The following is a 20,712-nucleotide window of genomic DNA, read 5'->3' on the forward strand; positions in this document are numbered from 1 at the left end:
ATGAGTGAAAGATATCTGGTATAATTGGGATTCATTATTTTGTGTGTTGAAATACATATTTTATATAAAAACATCATGTTGGTAGTTTGGTTTTTGTCAGTCAGAATCGTCTGTTGTCTCATAGTATTTGAAGTTCAAGCAATGTAGATTTGATGACAAGATCCCTTTGTGTGTGTGTGTGTGTGTGTGTGTGTGTGTGTTCTGCAGTTCTGCTCCGACACCTGTAATAACTGCTCTGGTAACACTGCGGCTGCTACTGTCAGACAACTGCGGACCGATCAGCGCGCTCTTTCGCCCCTTACAACCCTTGCCTTTGAATGGCAGCGAGTGACGTCACGGAGCGCGGTGTTCAGGGAGGACTGTTTAAAGCGGCGAGGGAACTGGAATGCTGCACAGACAGTCACAAGAGACACTGCTCAGAGCTGCCCAGGAATGAGTGCGTCCCACTGCTAGTGAGAGCTGTCGCCGCTCAGTTATAGAAGAGGCTCACTACAGTCGTCTCACCCTGAAACTGCAGAGATGTTGCATCCTCCTTTCCTCGACAGCTTTTTGGTGACACTGTTGCTGCTGCTAGCAGCTGCTGGAGGGGGAACCGAAGCCGGGAAGCCGCAGAGAGACTGCCCGTCTATTTGTCACTGCGAGGAGGATGGCATGCTCCTCCGAGTTGACTGCTCGGACCTCGGGCTCACGGCTCTGCCCGCAAACCTGAGCGTCTTCACATCGTACCTGTAAGTGTACCTCGTCTGTAGCGGGTTGGTCTGTTGTCTTACGGTATCTTGTTCTGTGCAAAGTGTGTGTTGTAAAGGAAATGCAACTAACAGAGACTCAGCCTTATACTGCGGAGGTGTAGAAGTGTATTTATGTTTTCAAAGCGTGTGTGAAGCTTCACCTGCCTGCACGTGCACAATGGCTGCACGTCATGTGTTTTTTTTATAGCAATGCTAATGCAGTACAGGCATTTTATCTGAGAACACAAAAACAAACAAACAAAATTACAGCAGACCGAGGTGATTTGATGTTTTTAGCAAGGAGCACCTCTATACACACTACAGTAATGTCGTGTGATGCATATTCATCTCTGTTGTTTCACCTCGATGCCAAAGTTTTTGCATTCTAGAAAACTTTTAAATAATTTTTTAACCATCATTTAAGTACATTGAAGGTAATTGAGGGTGCCGCTGCTACAGCGAGTGTAATACTACGAAAACATGCACACGCACACGCACACGCACACGCACACGCACTGGACCAGACTTCTCCAGCTACAAAACATAATCAACCTGTTTGCTGTGTACTTGTGAAAAACAAAAATCAGTGTTTACACAAAGCAAGCCATTGTGTTATTAAGCGGTGGTAAAATATACTTGTGTTTTTACGTAAACATTGGCTAAGCTCACCCGATAAGATCGCCAACAGGGACAATCAGTAAGTACCATTTCTGGAATAATGTATCAAGCACCATATAATCGAATACAGGCACAATGCCGCTGTCACTCGACCAACTTTTGCAGACAAATAAATAGTACACTACTCTTTGTGTGTGTGTGTGTGTGTGTGTGTTTTACAAGTGCTGTATTGTTTTGCAGAACAGCGATCTTTACTCTAATGCGGTTTGAGTAATTATTTGTGAGAGTATACCTGATGTTAATGTTACATAAAAGCAATAACTTAGGCGCAGCAGTTGCAATGAGCACGAGGTGGGTTTTTCAATCACAGAGGAACGGTAGCTAAAGGAAACCTGCCCCGTTGTATTCAGTGTGCCTTTTGAATAGTTTTGCTACTTTTAGCAATGTAAACGCGCGATTTTTGTGTGTTTACCTTTGTATTCTATAACATTTGAATATTAAACTACTTATGTAGATTTTGCACATTGCACTATTGTGTGTGTGTGTGTATCTATCTATCTGTCTGTGTGTATATATATATATATATATATATATATATATATATATATATATATATATATATATATATATATATATATATATATATATTATAATTTCAGCTATTAACACAATAAGGAATGCATTCAGAGAGTGAAAAAAAGGCTGACTGTACACTAGTACTTCACGAGTCGGAGCGATGGCCCCTGATAGTGTTTTTTGACTGAGGTCATTGCAGCGGATATCCAGGGTAGGAAAGCTGGCAATAGAAGGTACGGTATATTCAGAACATCTCAAAAACCCCAAAAATGCAGATAGACATATGACTTCCATAGTTAAATCATCAAATGGAGAAAAACAGCCATGGCGCAGAATTGAAATCAAGTTACTGAGAATGTCTATAGAAATAGGCAGGCGAGCAGAAGAAGGAGCCGGAGAGCACTTGGAAATTCCTCGTAAAAGGAGACGAACTGCTGGAATTGATAATAGAGTTGGGGAATTGATGGAAATCAAACGAAATTGATGCTGAATTCCTGACAAATATAGTCTGCTTGTAGCTGGTGCCAGATGTAGAGAGTCCTTTGCATGCACTATGAACGCCATGATCCAGTCCTGGTTGAATGGAGTAGGATTAATCCTGCTTTGTAAACAAAAAGTTACATAACATGCCCAACCTGTAGAGAACGAGGATCTGGTAGATGGGACAAGTGCACAAGCCATGTAATCTGGAGCTGAATTAAGAAGTTTATTAATAGTTGGATTTAGTTGAAAATCAGCTGATTGAACTGTGGCGTTGCTGCTGGATATTGCAGAGCTGTGGGCAGCAAACTGTGGAATTTGGAAATTAGCCGCCGCAGCAATTGCATGATAAGAGGGGAAGAGGAACGTCCTTTATTTATAATATGCACTGTAGTTGAATTATCACAGTAAAATAGTATTGATTTCTTAGACCGGAGATGACCCCATAGCTGAGCAGCTGCTACTATTGGGTATATCTCTAGCAGAGCTGTGGATTTTAGATGAGGAGATATGTTTTCGATTTCCTCAGGCCATGTACTGCAAAACCATTGATTGTTAAATAGACCTCCGAATCCCAGAGATGAGGCATCAGTAAATAAAGCCATATCGTGTGGAGCTGAAATGAAATCATCGTAAAACATAGAGAGACCGTTCCAGTGCTGAATAAGCGCAGACCACATTTGAATGTCTTTCCTAGCTTCTGAGGAGATATTTATATAGGAGTCCAGATTTTTTGCTGTTGATGCCAGCGCTAGCAGTTGAGATATAAACGTCCTCCCCTGTGGAATGATACATATTGCAAAGTTAAAGTAACCCAGCAATGAAAACAGTGCCCGTTTTTTAATTGTTTTGCTGATCTGAAAATCCTCAATGAGCAAATGGATATGATTAAGTTTAGACTCAGACAGGCTGGCTTCAAACTTTTCTGTATCTAGAATGATTCCAAGGAATTCCAAAGAATGAAGGGGACCGATTGATTTCTCTTCTGAAAGCGGAACGCCAACTTCAGAAAATAAGCTTTTAAGATTGGAAATCGCTTCTGCTGGTGCATCTGAAGGAGGAGAAATTACTAAAAATCGTCTAGCAAGTGGAGCGAGAATGGGACATGATAGACATTAAGAAGAATCCAGCATAGTGCTTCCGACAGGGTATCAAATATCTTCAGGCTGCTGCGGCAGCCGAAAGTCAATTGGGTGGCAAAAATAAAACTTCCCTTCCCAGCATATACCAAACAGGTGATGGAGAGGTGGATGGATTGGCATTACTTTAAATGCGTCTGATATATCTGCTTTTGCTAACCAGGAACCACGACCTGCTAATTTAATTGAATGTATTGCGTCTGCAATAGTGATGTAATGCAGGGAAAATTGATCTTGGGGAATTAATGAGTTAATGCTGCTGGTGCTTGACCCCCGTGGTGCTGATAAATCAATAATGAGATGCTTTTTTTTTTTTCCCTCTGACATTTTCCTCATGGCAATGCTGATAGGATTAATTCTATATACTGGAAAAGGAGGAGCTAAAATGGACCGACTAAATCCTTTTATAATTTCTTTTTCGATGAGAGATTGCACTAATTGTGGTTCTTGAGTCGCAGAATAAAGATTTTTGCTTTTGAACGAGGAAGAAGGAATTTGAGTAAGACCGGTTGAAAAAACATTTTTTAATCCTTCGATCAGGTAATTGATTAAATTACTATCGGGATGATTGTGTAATTTAGTTGATGATGCCGGGATGTTTATAGGAGTAGAGACTGTGAGCCTCGGGGAAAGTCACTTGCGTTTTAAAGGGCAGATTGTATCAGCGTCAGCGTCTCCGCAACTGCTGCACATGTGGATAAGATTGCATTGCCTATTCGAACAGAAGCCAGTATTGAAATTATTGCAGATTTGTCTTCCTCCTGAAAATCTAATACTGCGCCCGTATTTGTCTTTCCTTGTGTCTTGATCGAGGGGAGCTGAAGAATGTATAGGATTAGGTGCTGAAGATCTGTATGAATTAGTGACGAAACCGGGTGCTTTAGAAGTTGATGCAATTGCAGCTTTAGGGCAGAGAGATGTTGAGTGAGCTGTTGAAGCGCAGACCCCACATGCGTTAGCTCTTAGACCACCAAAAGTTCCGTTAAATAGATCTGGGTCAGGTTGTGCCCAATTGATGATGTGATTATCTGCTGCCAGTATCGCTGCTGCTTTTGCAGAGAATGCTTTATGATACTCAAACATAGTCCCTCCGTATCTGACAGACAGCTCCACGATGTAGTATTCATAGGAGTCCAATACAGCTCTGCAGTTAGGATATACCGAGCATAACACACCTCTGAATATGGAGAAAGCAAGGACAAATTCCCCTAATGTAAGATTTTTAAGCAGTCTGGGATCTCTGGATTTTAGAGTTACTGCCAAATCTCTGCAATCCACTACTCTATGGTCCAGGAATTCAGAAGTCGTCATTAATAGTGAAACAGGATTAATGTCCTTACCTTCGAGAATGTTACTTCTGATTTGTGGACATATAGTGTGACGTCTAGCTGCAGTTGGAGAAGAGGATCCGTATGCAGTAGCGAGGTTGTATATTGGAGGATCTGCTTCGCTGGCTGAAATTAGGGCTGGACCGGAAGAAGCTGTAGGCGCGGCTGCAGTATTTGATGCTGGAATTAATGACAGCGCTGTAGATTGTTTTCCCTGTTCCATATTAGACACCCTTTTATCTAGATCCAACAGTTGAGAACTGACCGAAGATAAAGTATCGGCAAAAGGCTGCATACATGATTTTATCTCATTAAATATTTGCGAATGTTGGATTTCAATGGCTGGCTGCTGGTTAGCGGTGCTAGTTGTGGGGGTGATTTGATCCGGAATAGACTGCCTGCTGTCTGGTTTAGGACGCTGAATGGCTGGGCGCGGCTGATTTTTTTTTTTTTTTTTTTTTTTTCGGAGGAAAGACTGGTTCTGCTGAGACTAAATTGCAATAGAGAATAAAAAGATACTCTCTATCACTCCCTGCTGGAATCGCGTTACCGTTTTTAAGGAGGGTTTTTATCAATTTATTCATGGGCCAGTCCTTCCAAAACAATCGATCCGGAGGGGCGTCGTGAGGCCGAAGTCGCTTGGATCGGTGCCGATTCGATGTTTGAGTGGCAGGAACGATAGGCAACATTTGAACTGGAACCTGGACGAGAGCCTGATCGGGAGCCTGATCAGATGTAACTGAAATACCAGAAGGGGAGAAAAACAGAGACTGGATGGACCCTGGATTGAAGCTGGAGGAGAATGATCTGGTAATGACAGAAAATCCTGGGAATCCTCTGAATCCGATGACGACTGCTGTAAGTATTCCATTATTGAGGTATACAAAGGTTGATGGGTCTTGAAGTCGCTTAGGTTTATGCCAAAACGAAAAAACACAAGCTATAAAAACAAAAGACAGCTAGGTAGAGGTGACTAATGTTTAAATAAGGTAGATTTAATTGATGACAGGAGATGATAGGTTGTTGGTGCCTAGCTCCTCCCCTTGAACCCCACCTATAGGTTAACATTTGTAAACAACCTGTAATTACGTATTTGTTCAGCCATGAAAATGTAGCGTCAGACTAGAAATAGAAATATCTGCCACTGTCAGAGCTGACTAATTCCAGCTCGCTTGAGTGACAGTATGCCAGCCTCTGTTTAATAGCCAGGGCTCTGGGAGTGTTTCCATTGAAATGTATATTTGGTTTGTGTTGATGAAACAGTTGAAGATCAAAGCCCTTCCCCCCCCCTCTCTATGTGTTGGAAAAGGAGGTGTGTCTGGGGTTACCTGCTTTAAAGACACACTTACTCAAGTAATGAAGCAGCATGCAGTGCTCTGCAGTGCTGAGATGCCTGTCATCAGCTGCTGGAAAGATTTCACAGCACTTAATCTGTAAAATGTTTTGGGTAAATTAAATGTCTGTGAAATGACCTCGCTTGGACAAAGGCCTGTTTTTCAACCAAGTTGTTTAATGTACTGTATCATTTCAGAGTGGCGAAGTTTGTGCCACAAATGGGATTTTTCAGATTCCATTCCCAAGTGCAAATGTTCCACATTCAGAATTCACTGCCCTCCTGCCCTGGAAATAACCACAGATTCCAGACACCATTTGGTAATATACCATTTTCTGTATTAAAATAATTGGATCCTGATCTGATGCAGCATGCATTCCAGTTTCTTCTAGTATGGGTTTGCAGGGAGGGAGTGACTCTACAGTATTATCTTTATGCATTTTGTACAGAAAGTTATGGTTAAGTTACAAATGGTATTTGATTAGATTAACATTATTTTGCTGTGATAAACTGTTCCAAACATTTTTGATTAAAGTTGGACGAAGGGCTGGGTTCCCAAAACTCTTTACTCAGTGTCATCAGTAGCATGTTTTGTTTTCAGGAAGGAACCAAATTAAGTTAGCAAAATGTAAATAAACAGCTTGCACATTTAGTGACTGGGGCATGTAAGTAACCCTAAGTCGTTTCATGTTCATTTAAGAGTCGCAATTGTTTTTCATTTCAGAAAAAAAAAATAGCTTATGACAATTTTAGAGTAGAAAAATATGTATATTTAAGAATCTAGCCTTAAATTTTCTGACATTATTATTATTTTTTTTAAATAACTGTAACATTGTTAATTACGGCGCTTACAAACGTAGGTCTGAAACGATAGAGGACACTTTCATGAAGGGGGATTTTGAATAAGAAAGGGAAATAATAAAAATGAATATGGTAATTGATGCTTTGTATGCTGTTTCTTCTGTCTGTTTGACAGGCAGATTGACAGGGAAACCATAAGGCCATGTGCAGGCACAATATAGAGAGAGAGAGCGCAGGTCCAGGACATGTACAATCTGGTTCATTGTCTGTAGAACTTGGGACAATTGGCCTCCCCAGTTCAGTCTGTTTCCAGCAGAGAATGCGTGCATGAATTGAACAGAGCACTTTGGATGCCAGCTGCGGCCAATGCTTTAAAACTTTATCTGCTTCGTGTTTAATCCTATTCATAAGAACATAAGAAAGTTTACAAACGAGAGGAGGCCATTCAGCCCATCTTGCTCGTTTGGTTGTTAGTAGCTTATTGATCCCAGAATCTCATCAAGCAGCTTCTTGAAGGATCCCAGGGTGTCAGCTTCAACAACATTACTGGGGAGTTGATTCCAGACCCTCACAATTCTCTGTGTAAAAAAGTGCCTCCTATTTTCTGTTCTGAATGCCTCTTTGTCTAACATTTTGTGACCCCTGGTCCTTGTTTCTTTTTTCAGGCTGAAAAAGTCCCTTGGGTCGACATTGTCAATACCTTTTAGAATTTTGAATGCTTGAATTAGGTCACCACGTAGTCTTCTTTGTTCAAGACTGAACAGATTCAATTCTTTTAGCCTGTCTGCATATGACATGCCTTTTAAGCCCGGAATAATTCTGGTCGCTCTTCTCTGCACTCTTTCTAGAGCAGCAATATCTTTTTTATAGCGAGGTGACCAGAACTGCACACAATATTCAAGATGAGGTCTTACTAGTGCGTTGTACAGTAAGACCTCATCTTGAATATTGTGTGCAGTTCTGGTCACCTCACTATAAAAAAAATATTGCTGCTCTAGAAAGAGTGCAGAGAAGAGTGACCAGAATTATTATTAATTATTATTCACGGCTACAGCATAGTTTTACCTGGTCTACAAAGATCTGCTGTGTGAATGGAGACGTTAGCTGGATTCAGAGCCTTTATCTTGAGCAAAGTTTTCAGTTATTTCCCTGCATCTGCTGCAAAGGTTTTTTTTTTTATATTCACTTTGCTGCAAATGCATGTCATTCAAGATCCACACCACTAACAATCCATTATGCCTTTCATTTTAAAGTTTTCACTTACTCTAGTTTTTTTTTTTTGTGCTGATTTATCTGCAAATCTCTCAAGCTTTCTGGAAATGTCTCTTACCGAGGACTACAAGAGGTGTACTTCATTAAACATTTCAGTACTGTTCAGGAAGTTTGACCAAAGCAGTTTACCTTGGAGCTATGCCACAGAAAGACCTATTATCTTAGCTTTATCTTCATTCTTTTAGATAATTCTTTCAGAGGTCACACTCTGTTCTTGTTGTCACAATGGGAACAACATATGATACTTGCTGGATTCTCTGAGAAGACATTAGAAAAATCAACATTGTTTTAAAACCAGAGATGAGAAAGTGATAATAGCTTACCGTTTGCCTGTAAACAGAGTACGCTGTTATTACAGAGGATTGCAAGACAAAGCTCAGGGAATTTTGTGTACAGTGTATAAGGTGTGATGGCCAGGGGCATGTGGTTGAATTAGGGTTACCTTTGTTCATGATTCTGAATTGCCTTGTTCTAAAAACACAATGTATAATGTTCAAATTACTTCTCATGTTTATGTACCCTGGAGGATATCTTGTTTCAAGGGGATTCTGGGGGAATGAAGAGCTCAGAAAATTACGTTCACTCGTGGGCAAAACATCAGACATTAAAAATAAATAAATAAAAAGTTATAAAATTAATACCAAATAAACTGGTGAGATATACTGTCCTCATTCCATGCATCACATCCTGCTATTACTTTAGGCACAACACAGAAACCAGGACCAGAGGACACAGGAGTAAGTTAGGATATTGAGATTTACTCAGGGCAGAGGCTAGGTGACACTTCTCTATTGGGACCCTTTAAGTTTTGAGATCAGTCAGCTAAGAGAGCTGGATAAGCATGGAAGGGCTGCCTCCTCTAACAACGATCTTATGTTTCTATATATAGATATGTATACTCACCTGTACATATATACAGCATTATGATCGATTTGGATATGTATAGGAATTGAACCTCCCTTTGAAGATTATGTTCATTTCAATGTCATGACATAGGGTGTGGTGCAAGCAAGCAGACCGTGCAAGTGATAAAAGATTCCCTTTGCATTCTATTGTGAGTCGTGTGCTAGAGCCGGTACAGCCCAGCATAATAGCAGCAGCAAGGCAAGCTAACACTTTGAAGTCTGAAACCTGTCTAGTACTCCTCGTGTTTAAAGCCTGCCCTGGTGAATCTTCCTTAGAGCAGGCAGGAAACCCTATGTTATGCCAAAGCAGGTTTGTAAAAGAGGTGCATGGAAATGCGTTAGTGTGATGGGGGCTTGGTTAATGAGTTAATGAAGGAGTGTTAAACAGCTTGCTGATGGATTTATTTCATGCCGTGTTCTCAAGCTGCAGATCTTTTTTTAAACTAATCTGCTCCCTCCAGCATTTCTTTTTTTTTAAACTGTGTGTGTGAAGGAATCCTAAACTTTAAAAATGCGGAGTACAGATTTAAAAGGAAAACAAAGCCGGAATTGTTGGCTGAGTGTGACAGCAGCTTTAAATCCAGGGGTGTGCTGTAACTCCTAAAGTTTAAATTAACATACAGATTTTAATTGATGTGAAAGACGGGTGAGCCACAATTCAAAGTAAAGATTCCCTACTGACTGACACCTAGCTGTTGGACTGTTGGCTGGCTGGAAGATCAGATCACATTGTCGTGGCGGATTTCAGCACAGGGCTGACAGGAGAGAACTAAAAATGAGAAGGTTAAGGGTCATCAGCTTTTTTTTTATTTTTATAAAGTGAATGAGTAACGTGCATTTTAAGGTTAACAGACTGTCACATGGTTCCCTTTGGCCTTGCCAGTGACCCGAGAGGTTTCTATATATAGATCAATTGATGCAGCAACAACAAAAAATGAAGATGTATTGGGACTAATACTGTACCTCTGCCCCATTTAGCCTTTTAGGTGACATGTAATAGACATTAAATTAGATGAGCAGAACACACTTTTGTGTAAGTCACAGGCTTGTTATTTGTTATGTAAATGTAGTCCCTCATGCAGCATGTATTACGGCTGCATATCCCTGTTGCAAGACAGTGGCAGTCACAATTATCAAGAAAGAATATTTGACAGATAATAAGTTTCTGTACTTTCCACTTTGTCCTGAAGAAGAGAGTTTTGGGGTCATGGAAGCTGGTGTTTGTACAGTACATCATAGTTAATCTACAGTAACTATTCAAAGCTAGTCCCACTGTTACTTTAACACAGCAAACACATCTCTGTAGACTGTATGAGGATAGATGGCCAACTGTTAAGTATTGTTTTGTCCGCAGTCTTCCATTGCACTACGAAATATTTTATTGTATCATAAAACATAAACGATTTATATAGAAATAGCTTGCTCTTGAAATCTTGAGCAAGCCACGTGGCTCTTTCTTGCCTTCTGGAAACAGACTGAAAAACTGAACTTAAAAGTTCAGGTGACTATGTTCAGTCCCCTTTGTACCCGAGCAGATCCATTAACAATGTTTCACTTTAGGCACTGAGAACTACCAGAAGTGACTTCATTTGTTTTTTGTGCAGGTTGTCTTCGAAGTCAAGTCAATTCATTAACACTAAATCAACAATCCAAGATTCCTTCTGCCTTCCTTTGGCAGGATTAGTGGATTTCTGGCATGATTTCTACATTAACAAGCAAAGCCTCTCGCTGGGAAAGCCAGCAAGCTTGAGTGATTCCCAGCATTGCGAGCTGCTCTTTATTGTGAGCTTTTAAGTTTGACTGGAGATTAAACAGTTGCTGCCCCCTCTGTAGCTATTAACCCTTTGTTTTCTTCTTTTCCTTCACTCTGTTTTGGTTTAGGTATTTGTAACAGGGCGATGTTACAGATGTGTGTCATCACTGAATAATACTGAATGCAGAGCAGTGGGTGTTGATACGCCACACAGGCGCGCAGATTTAATAACACACAGGCCTGACATTACGGTACTAACAATGGTAATCCTCATGCCAGATTTATAAAGAAAACAAAACAAAAGCTAAAAATAAATGTTGGCCACAGAGACGTCCCACTCCAGGAACCTACCCTGCAGAACCCTCACAGTACTGCTGTTGGGATCAAATTCCCTAAACTAACCTAGCCAAGTCCCAGCTACTCCGGCGTCTTCCTGAAGGCCTTGGCTGGGCAATGCCTTCACGAGCACCGTCTTAGAAAGGAAGGGTTTCATGCAGTAGTGCTTTTCTCTGGAGCGGACGCTCTCCTCCTTGGTGTACATGAACACAGAGGCTTTCTATGGAAGGCCACCTGGGTCTGGGTTTCAAATATTGGGTTGCCATACTTTTACAAAAACCCGCCGACTTCTTCCTGAAAACCTGTCCAATATGTTGTGACATCACAATCACTTCTGATGTATTACATCATAACAAGTAGCAACTACACTATGTGCAATTGTAACTTTTAATTTGTATTTTGTTTGATGTGCTTAATTGTAAACATTCACCTGAAATACAAATCAATCAATCATTTATTTTGTTTAATCACGTCAAACCCTTGATAACAAATGATCATTTACAATAACACCTTGACTGTGCCTTTACGAAAGTTCATTCCAGGCAGGCTTGCCAGAAATTATAAGAAGTTTGTAGCCCAAAGTCATACGCTACCCATAATGGAATGTATGGCATATCCACAGATATTGATGCTTGTTGTTGTTACAATGTTTCGCAGCAGTGATGTAAACACTAAGGGTTTTGTGTCGTATAGCTTAGTATTTTGCTTAAAAATGTCGGTAATACTTTAAAACTATTAAAAAAAAAAAAAAAAAAAAAAAATCCAAATGTAATGCCCACACAAATGGCCAAAACTTGCCCAAAAATTAGGCACCCACCCAAAGCCATTTCTTTATGCACAATACAAAAAATACAAGCCCAATTGGGCGAGAATCCACCCAATCTGGCAACACTGATACACATTCTAATTTGACTTTAGTACGTGTTGTACCAATGAATTTAAAGAAAATAGTACATGTAATTAATTATCCTATTAAAAGTCTACTTACGTCTGCCATTTCTGCCCACTTCGTGGCGGTATGGACTTGGTATTGGGTAAAGTCTAATGAAAGATGGATAGAGCATCAACCAGCAGATTAAGAGCCTCAGAAATCACTTTAATTCAGTATTGAAAGATCTGAAATTGACTCTAATATTAGCTCTGGTAACTCAATATTATATAAAACTGACAAATATAATTAGAAAAATAAAATAAAACGATTGTGTACATTGTTAATACAAAATGAACCGTGTCACGCTTAACACTGCGTGTCTCAAGAAGTCGGCAGCACTCAGCAAATCTATATTTGCACCGTAGAAGAAAATCTTGCTATTACTTAGAAAATATTATTTTATATATTCTGATTGGTTGCAATGTACTAAATATTTGAAAAGCATGCTAAATGACACATTGGTGCTGCTGCCTTCTCAAACAGGCGTGAGCTCCCCGGGCACACCTCTCCCCCCTCCCTCCCCCTGCCCGAGCCAATCAGGACCTCCCAATCAGCTCAGCTCTGGGAAAGCCTTCCTGTTTGCCAAAGCAACAGTACAGCTGCACCAGTGACTGGGTCACAGTATTACATAAGAGAAAAGAAATAATGTATTTTAAAGGTTTTTTTAAATTAATTAATACAGCAATTAGAATATCTTTGCTTTGCTTCCTCCATTGTTACTTAAACTTGAAACCATCCAGAATAAAAAAAAAAAAAAACACATAGTGGTGTAACTAGAAAGGAATGTAATGACACATGTTATTGATTGCAGTCACGGAGAATGATGTAGAAATGTTTGTCATTGGATTTACTATGTTTGTTTTAGTATTACTGCTCTAAATCAAAACCACAGCTCTTATTTCAGGCCCTCATTCAGAACATGCGCTGACCGTGTCCTTCCGTCTGCCTGTCTGCATGGTGAACACCATCACTTGCCAGATTGTAACCATCTTAAGATGCGGGTTTAGATGTTTTGCTAGTAAACTGCTCTTTTTTTGTCAGTATGCCTTATTTGTGTCATTATTGGATATCTTTTAACAGCTAGCCTGAAAAAACAATCTTAGTGGCCGAACAGAAGTGGACTGCAATGCTGATCTTCGTTGTTGTTCCACTCTGTTGGGTTGTTGAAAGTCAGCTGGGCATTGCCAGTGATAATAAAAGGAGCGTGCAATAGATGTTTTCTATTGCCCGCTAAAGTGAAAGAAGGCAACCATTTTATTTTCAAATGGGCAGCTGCAGTGGAGCTTTAAAAGACCTGAGTAAGATTTACTGTTAATTTGTCATTATTGAGTCTAAATAGGCAAGAAACACAAATCAGATAACATTTTTAAATGTACGTGGAATTTGGTGCCGTTTTTTTTTTTTTTTTTTACATTTTTGAAATATATATATATATATATAGATATAATTTCAAAAATGTAAGCTATGTAGGATAGGATATCGGGATGTATTCACAAATCTTTAAGGGTTGTTTTAACAAATGCTTTTTTAAAATATTCTCTCAGGTTAAACATTTCTTTGAAAACTAAGGATAATCTCTTTTTTTTTTCAAACTGAAAACTTTATTTAGCAAAATTTAAAATGGGCTTAAAAAACAACATTCCTTAAAACCCAAGTGAACATTTCTTTTCTATTTCGGCATGGGAAGTGACATTTTTTTGTGGTTAATAATATGTACTGTATTTGTTTATTTATAATGTTTGTTTTTAAACAAGAACATCATCTTAATCAACACAGAGCATGACACAGAGCATAAAATCCGATTAAGAAACAAATATGCCAGAGTATATATATATAAGAAAAGAAAACAACGCAACTATGTGAAAAACTAATGTGTTGGATTCAGACCAAGAACAAGAGAATTCCGTCACTTCTTGTGTTGTTGACACAGTGAGAGTTTACCTCTCTAAAGAAGTTTGAAAGAGAAATGTTGGGTCAAGTGACAACACATTCCTCACAAGATACCGTGCCCTTTGACTGCTCCTGTTATTGATGATATTGTTAAGCTGCACAGACCTCTGTGCCTCATTGAAACAGCCGTGACCCTTTGTCCTCGGTAATAACTAAACAACATATTAATTGGAAAACAGCATTTGCACTTTAAAGCACGGATGACTGAAGTGAGGGATCATTGTGCTAGTCCCCTGTCACCCCCATCACCTCGCTGAGTGTTCGAATGGGACTGAGATCAGAATAAATCTGTGCCTCCTTTTACCCCTCTTTACAGCACCATTCATCTGGGTAGTTGGTGTAGTTAGCCCAGCCTGCTCTGCCCTTGGTAACGGAATAAAGAAGGCATTTAACTTTCGTCCGATAAAACTTATTCGCATAAAAAAAAAAAAAAAAATGCAATTAGGGAAATATGTAAATCCTAGATGTTTCATCAAATGTTACCAGTCCTGTTCTTGCACAATGGCTGAACTAAAGAACTCTGGTGTCTGTATAAGAACCATTGTCCTAGCTGCAGCGTCTGTTGGAAACGAAGTCTAGCCCAGCCGTGGGAAATACCTACATATTTGACACAGGCCCTGTTTCTTGCAGAAAGGGGAGCTGAATAGAAAGTATGGTGATTTTACTGTTGCATTCTGGTCTGCCTAATTTGCTTTGATGTGGAAGATAAACTCATTTTATTATAAGCTGGACATAAGTAGTTTGCAAAGTAATGCTTTCATGTTGCTTAATGGGGTATAGGATGGGGAAGCAAGGAGTAAGAATGGCTTGGAGCTCAGTTAAAAACTTGTATTGTTGCTTTCAAATGGGTTAGATAGCTGGTAAAAAAAAAAGTACTATGTACTAATACAAAATTATACTAAAAGTATCGGAAAATATGTTGGGATGCTGTTCTATTGGGTTTCATAATGTATTGACACTCTGACACATTGCCCTGCGTACAGTACAGCAAGGCGTTTACCATCATAAAAATTCAATGAAATGTGCAGTGTAAAGAGGCAGTGTCCTAAGTGGTTACAACTTGCTGTTTAGATTACTAAAATGGGCACATCTGTGATTAAAATATATTCAAAATAAATAAACATTCTTTATTTTACTTGGGGATTGTATCAGCAAGTAAATCAGTTTTAGTTCTGGGGTTCCGCAGTTGGCTGTTCCCTCTCCCCCTCGTTGTTGAGAATCAGTTCAAGTGATTTAATGTTTCAGAGATTTAAGGTATGTCAAAGTTTTCTTCATCAGGATTTTGTTACATCTTCCAGATTTATGTAATTCCCAGCTGATGCAAACTATCTGATTCAAAGACATTTCAGATGGCTGCATCAAATCAATTTCAGGGTGTACTATATACAGTAGTATTAAGAGAGTTTTTTTTTATTTTTTATTATTGATTCCCGTCTTGTATTGGTTGACAGTCTCATTAAACTGCTGTGTAACAGTGCTTTGTTAAATCTGGCGCCCTGTATAGATATCTCACAGAACTAAACTATGCTGTTGCTGAAAGAAGAGGCAAAGAAGCCTTAACTTTTTTACACCTCAGACCACCTTAAGAAATCCATAGGATTTCCATAGGAAATAGTAGGGATTCTTGAAATTCATGCAAGGCAAATGGTTAAATGGAAATGAGGTCCCGTCCCGGTTTGGGGGAGGGGGGTTGGGTCTTCGTGAGGGTCAGGGGGATCCTTTCTCAGAGAATCCAGAGCACTTTGAACCATAGCGTGGGTTCAGATTAAATGGGATGGGGGCCAGATTATGAAACTCCAGCGCCCCTGTGCCCTTCATTCAATGGCGACCATTTATAGCTGGCTGACATGAAACTAGTGAAACAAAACAGTACTCATAACCAGCATCCTCCACAGTGGAGACAGATAAATAGCAACTGTATCACATGGAAATAACTTTCCACTGCTCTGTTTAATGTAGATTTGTTTTTTAGTCATTTTCATAGAGCAACCAGGACAGCGACGATAAACCAAGTAGTGTAATTAATTAGCACCCAAACCTGATGTCCAGTAAGAGCAGCGAGTAGACTTGTGTTGCAGCTAGAAAATCAGAGCAAACTTGTACAGTGGAGCAAACCAATGCTTATTCTGATGATAATACACTGCCGGGCTAAACAAGTGTGTACTGCTGATCAGCAACAATCAGAGCTAAGGAGATGGCTCATTGTCTTCACAAGGGACATGACAGTGGGTGCCAGTGCAAAGCCTCATCCCCCAGCACAGTGGTACCTTGACTAACTCCCCTATGGAGACAGTCTCCCTGGTGTTCCTGGAATGGCAACACTTGAAAAAGGAAAACACAAGCAGGACTTCAACTGCGGTCAAGCCAGCAGGTTTGTGCAACTAGTAACAGTGGCCCAAATCCTAGAAACACAGGACAAGACACCACCATTTCCACTTGATCAATGCACTGAGTTCTACCCACAGTTTTTTTTTTGCCACTCAGTGTATGCAGGTCCTGTCTGCACGATTTGGTGCTAAAGTAGCTGCACTTCCTAATTTCACCTTAGTTTTGGGAACTGCTTCCATTACAAGAAAGAGGATGATTTGAGGAAAAGCATGCATTTGATATAGCAAAACATCTATCTGGTTATCTACACCGTTATTTTTCTGTGAACATTCCTCAGGGTGACTTGGCACCTCAAACACTAGAACACGACCCTTGTGCATTAGAGATGTAAGGAGAGGTGTTATACAAACATCAGAAGCTTGTTATGGTTTGTGGCCCCCACAGTTCTCTCAGCACGCTTACGTCCAGGAAGCAGCCTGATGAAAATGATGTATGAGTCATATGAAATAATATGTTGCTCCCACTCAGGAAGCAGTCGATTGAAATCTTTCTAAACCAGTGCCAGTAGGGTACAATTCCCTGACACATCGTTGAGTAATTGCATGGACTGGAATTAACTGGCAAGGTTGTGAAAGAGCTCAGGAAAACAAACAATGCTGTAGCATATTGGCCTAATGTCTTCCTTCAGAAATAACAGAAAAAAAAGGTTTTCCGTAAAGATCCGATGACCTGATGTAGATCCTCCTCAGACCTGTATGTAGAGTGTAATTCTGATGGGCTGTAAGTCGAGTTAGTTGACTGACTGCTCAAACAGTAGATTTGGTCCCTAGTAGAAGTTGCCTGCCTGCTGCTACAGAGAGAATGTGAACTGGAATCTGCTGTGCAACATCCCAGCCCCTGTTTAGAATTCAGTATATACACGCGTAAGTGCCACACTGTCATTAAGTTCACAGCTAGAGGACATTTTCGGACAACAGCTCACACAGCCGTGCTCATGAATCACCAGAATGATGACAGGATGAGCTCATCCGTATATGTATACAGGCAGTTTTGTATGGCGCTTAGAGCAACAGCCCAAGAGCCAGCACATCTTCAGCTTCATTCCCAGCTTGGCCATTGCCTGACTGTATGACCTTGGGCAAGGCTCTTGAATGCTTTTTTCTATCCATGACACCCTGCACGCAATAGAATGTGGCTAGAATCCGTATCGCATTGGATAGCAGATTATACATCCATGTCTGGCTGTATAGACAGAACCATGTTGCACAGCAAGCCACCAGATGCTCAAAGTGTTGCAAACTGTCCCGGTCCTTCACAAAGTAACTTTATTAGCGTCACCTGCACACTAACATACCTTTGCCTTACAGTACAATACTCCAGGCTAGTGTGCATAAATCAGTCATTTGTAATGACTGGCATTTATCCCAAACAAGCTTGAATGAGTCCAGTGGAATGCCACCTCCTCCAGGGCACTTATGCCGACGAGGAAGGGCTAATTAAAGTGATCAGGGCTTGTTTAGACTGTGAAGCTTTGTTTACATATCGGGAGTCTGCTCTCACACTTAATGACACCTGCACAAACATTCCTTCACCTAGGGCACTTACACTGGCCATTTACAGTGGCAGGATCGACAGATCAAAAGAATGTGTATTTACCCCGTCCCCTCTAGTACACAAGCAAAAATTAACATAGATACAAATGCTGTGCAGGGGTGGCATAGAGACCTCGGCTACAGAGGCAGAAGTTGTTGCTTCTGTAGTTATTATAAATAGACCAACACATGCTTACTGAAATGTTATAGGCCAAGAATGAGTTAAATATTAAACAGTTCCAAGTGATGGAGAACCAATTAATCTGTTATATAAAAATAATCATTTTGAATGAATTATGCTTAAAACTAATAGCAATAGATAGATATCAAATATATTAACTGCAAGTAATCAGAATCGTGCAAAAAACATACAAAAAGAAAAGAATGTGAAATAGGGATTGAATAGGGCTGCAAGTTTACGTAGCTGTGTTAAAGATACAACACATTTTCTGAAAAGGATTAATAATATAAAGGTTAGACTGCCAGAGAATACCATTTTATTTTGCTTGGATGTAAAATCCCTGTACCCTAGTGTTCCTAGGCACGACACTTTAGAAGCATGTAAAGAGGCTCTGGGAAAGTAGATAAGAACATGATACCTGCGGAAAAAAAAAACATTCAAGTTATTTTATAGTTCTTTTATATTTGGAAATAGTAGTTACAAACAGAATGATGGCACAGCAATTGGCTCAAAATGAGGGCTGCATTTTGCAATGTATGGATGTGCAAATGGGAGGAAATGTTACTGAGTAAACTAGACAATAAACCATTAGAATACATGAGATATGTGGATGACATAGTCGGAATATGGACACATGGAGAAGAATCTCTTTAAAGTTTCATAAATTAGCAAATGATATCCACCCTCACATTTTGGTGGATTTAAGGTGGACAACCTTGGTTAAACTTGATCATGGATCTATTGAAACAGATCTTTACTCGAAACTTACTGATATGCATCAGTACCTACATATGTCATCTGCACATCCTATCTGTACTAAAAGCAATTTCTAAATCCAAAATAAATCTTGAGGCTATAAAGAACAAATTATTCAGAGAGAATTGAGAAAAGTTGACTAATTCAATAGGAATGAACTGCTTGATTATAAGAAAAGGGAAGAGGGGGTTAAGAGAGTACCATTAAGAATTACATATTCTAAATTATTACCCAACATTTCAAAAATAATTTGTAAGCATTTAGGTATGTACTTCAAAATATTTCCGAAAGCACCGGTTGTAGCTTTTACAAGATGCAAATTTGGCTGACATTTTAGACCACAGTAAACATAAAGGGGTCATGATACATTAAGGGACATTGCAAAAGCACACGTAAAAGCACGTGCAACGTGTGCAAATATATTGGTAAAGATAAAAGTGAAATCACACAAAGAAAAAAAATATTCAGTCTTAAAAAATAAGTCATGCAAGGATAGCAACCTTGTATATGGTATATTTTGCATAACATGCAATAAAATAAAAACTTTTAGAGAGACAGGTACATCATTATATAAAAGAATACAGAATCATCTATCAAATGTAAGATATAAAAATGTAAATGAACCTATAGTTTAGCACTTTACAAGGACACACCATGGATGACCTAAAGTTTTTGGTTTTAGAAAAAAAGATGTTTAAATAAGGAACAGGGGGGCTCCGGTGGAGAGCAGCATGTGCCCTATAGCCTGGAGGTCGCCAGTTCGAGTCCATGCTTTTCCACTGCTGACCGTGGACGGGAGCTCCCAGGGGCAGGCGCACAATTGGGTGAGCACCCCTTGGGGATGGAGGGCCTAGGTCATCCAGGGTGTCCTCAGCTCACTGCGCACCAGCGACCCCTGTAGTCTGGCCGGGCACCTGCGGGATTGCCTGTAAGCTGCCCAGAGCTGTTTTGTCCTCCGACGCTGTAGCTCTGAGGTGGCTGCATGATGGGTCTGCAGTGTGAAAAGAAGAGGCCAGCTGATGGCACATGCTTCGGAGGACAGCGTGTGTTCGTCTTTGCCGCTCCTCAGTCAGTGTGGGGGTGGTAACAGTGGGCTAAAAAACCCACAAAAAGAAACTATTGACGACTGCTAAATTAAAAAAAGAAAAATAGAAACAGTAGATCGTTACATCATTAGCTATATAGTGAACGACATTACAAAGACATTTAAAGAGAAATGAATTTGTAGTTACCATGACATCAAAAAGCTATCAATACCTCTGTTATTTTTATATATATATATATATATATATATATATATATATATATATATATATATATATATATATATATATATATAGGCATTCGAATTTTTCAAATTTACAAGATGCAAATTTGGCTGACATTTTAGTCCACGGTAAACATAAAGCACATGTAAAGTGGGAAAATATATTGGTAAAGATCAAAGTGAAATTGCAAATAAAGAAAAAAAAAAATGACTCTTAAAAAATCTGTTCTGCAAGGACATCAGGAGATTTGTCAGCACACTGATGCCCAGTGCTACCAGTGTTTTTTTGTTTGTTCTTTCACCAGGCATTTTAATTGACAGAGGCAAAATGTACCTTTCTTTCTCTCTCTCTCTCTCTCTCACTCTCGCTCTCCTTTTAAGTTGGTAGCAGAAATTGTAAAGATGTCAAAGCGAACACCTGATTTAAAGTGGATTGCA

The 20,712-nt window shown here is 39.7% G+C and overlaps 1 protein-coding gene across 2 annotated transcripts in view; it reads left to right on the forward strand.

Moving 5' to 3' along the window:
- Nucleotides 1-336: 336 nt before the first annotated feature.
- Nucleotides 337-20,712, forward strand: part of LOC121318029 (leucine-rich repeat-containing G-protein coupled receptor 5-like) — a 65,012-nt gene continuing 44,636 nt past the window's right edge. Inside the window, exon 1 of one of the 2 annotated variants that reach the window (XM_041254232.1) lies at nt 337-728. In XM_041254232.1, the coding sequence (XP_041110166.1) occupies nt 520-728 (209 nt within the window). In that variant the 5' untranslated portion in view covers nt 337-519. The remainder of the gene's footprint in view (nt 729-20,712) is intronic. The other variant, XM_041254231.1, reaches the window with a different exon arrangement.

The sequence above is a fragment of the Polyodon spathula genome, chromosome 7 (genome assembly GCF_017654505.1).
Source record: "Polyodon spathula isolate WHYD16114869_AA chromosome 7, ASM1765450v1, whole genome shotgun sequence".
NCBI lineage: Eukaryota > Metazoa > Chordata > Actinopteri > Acipenseriformes > Polyodontidae > Polyodon > Polyodon spathula.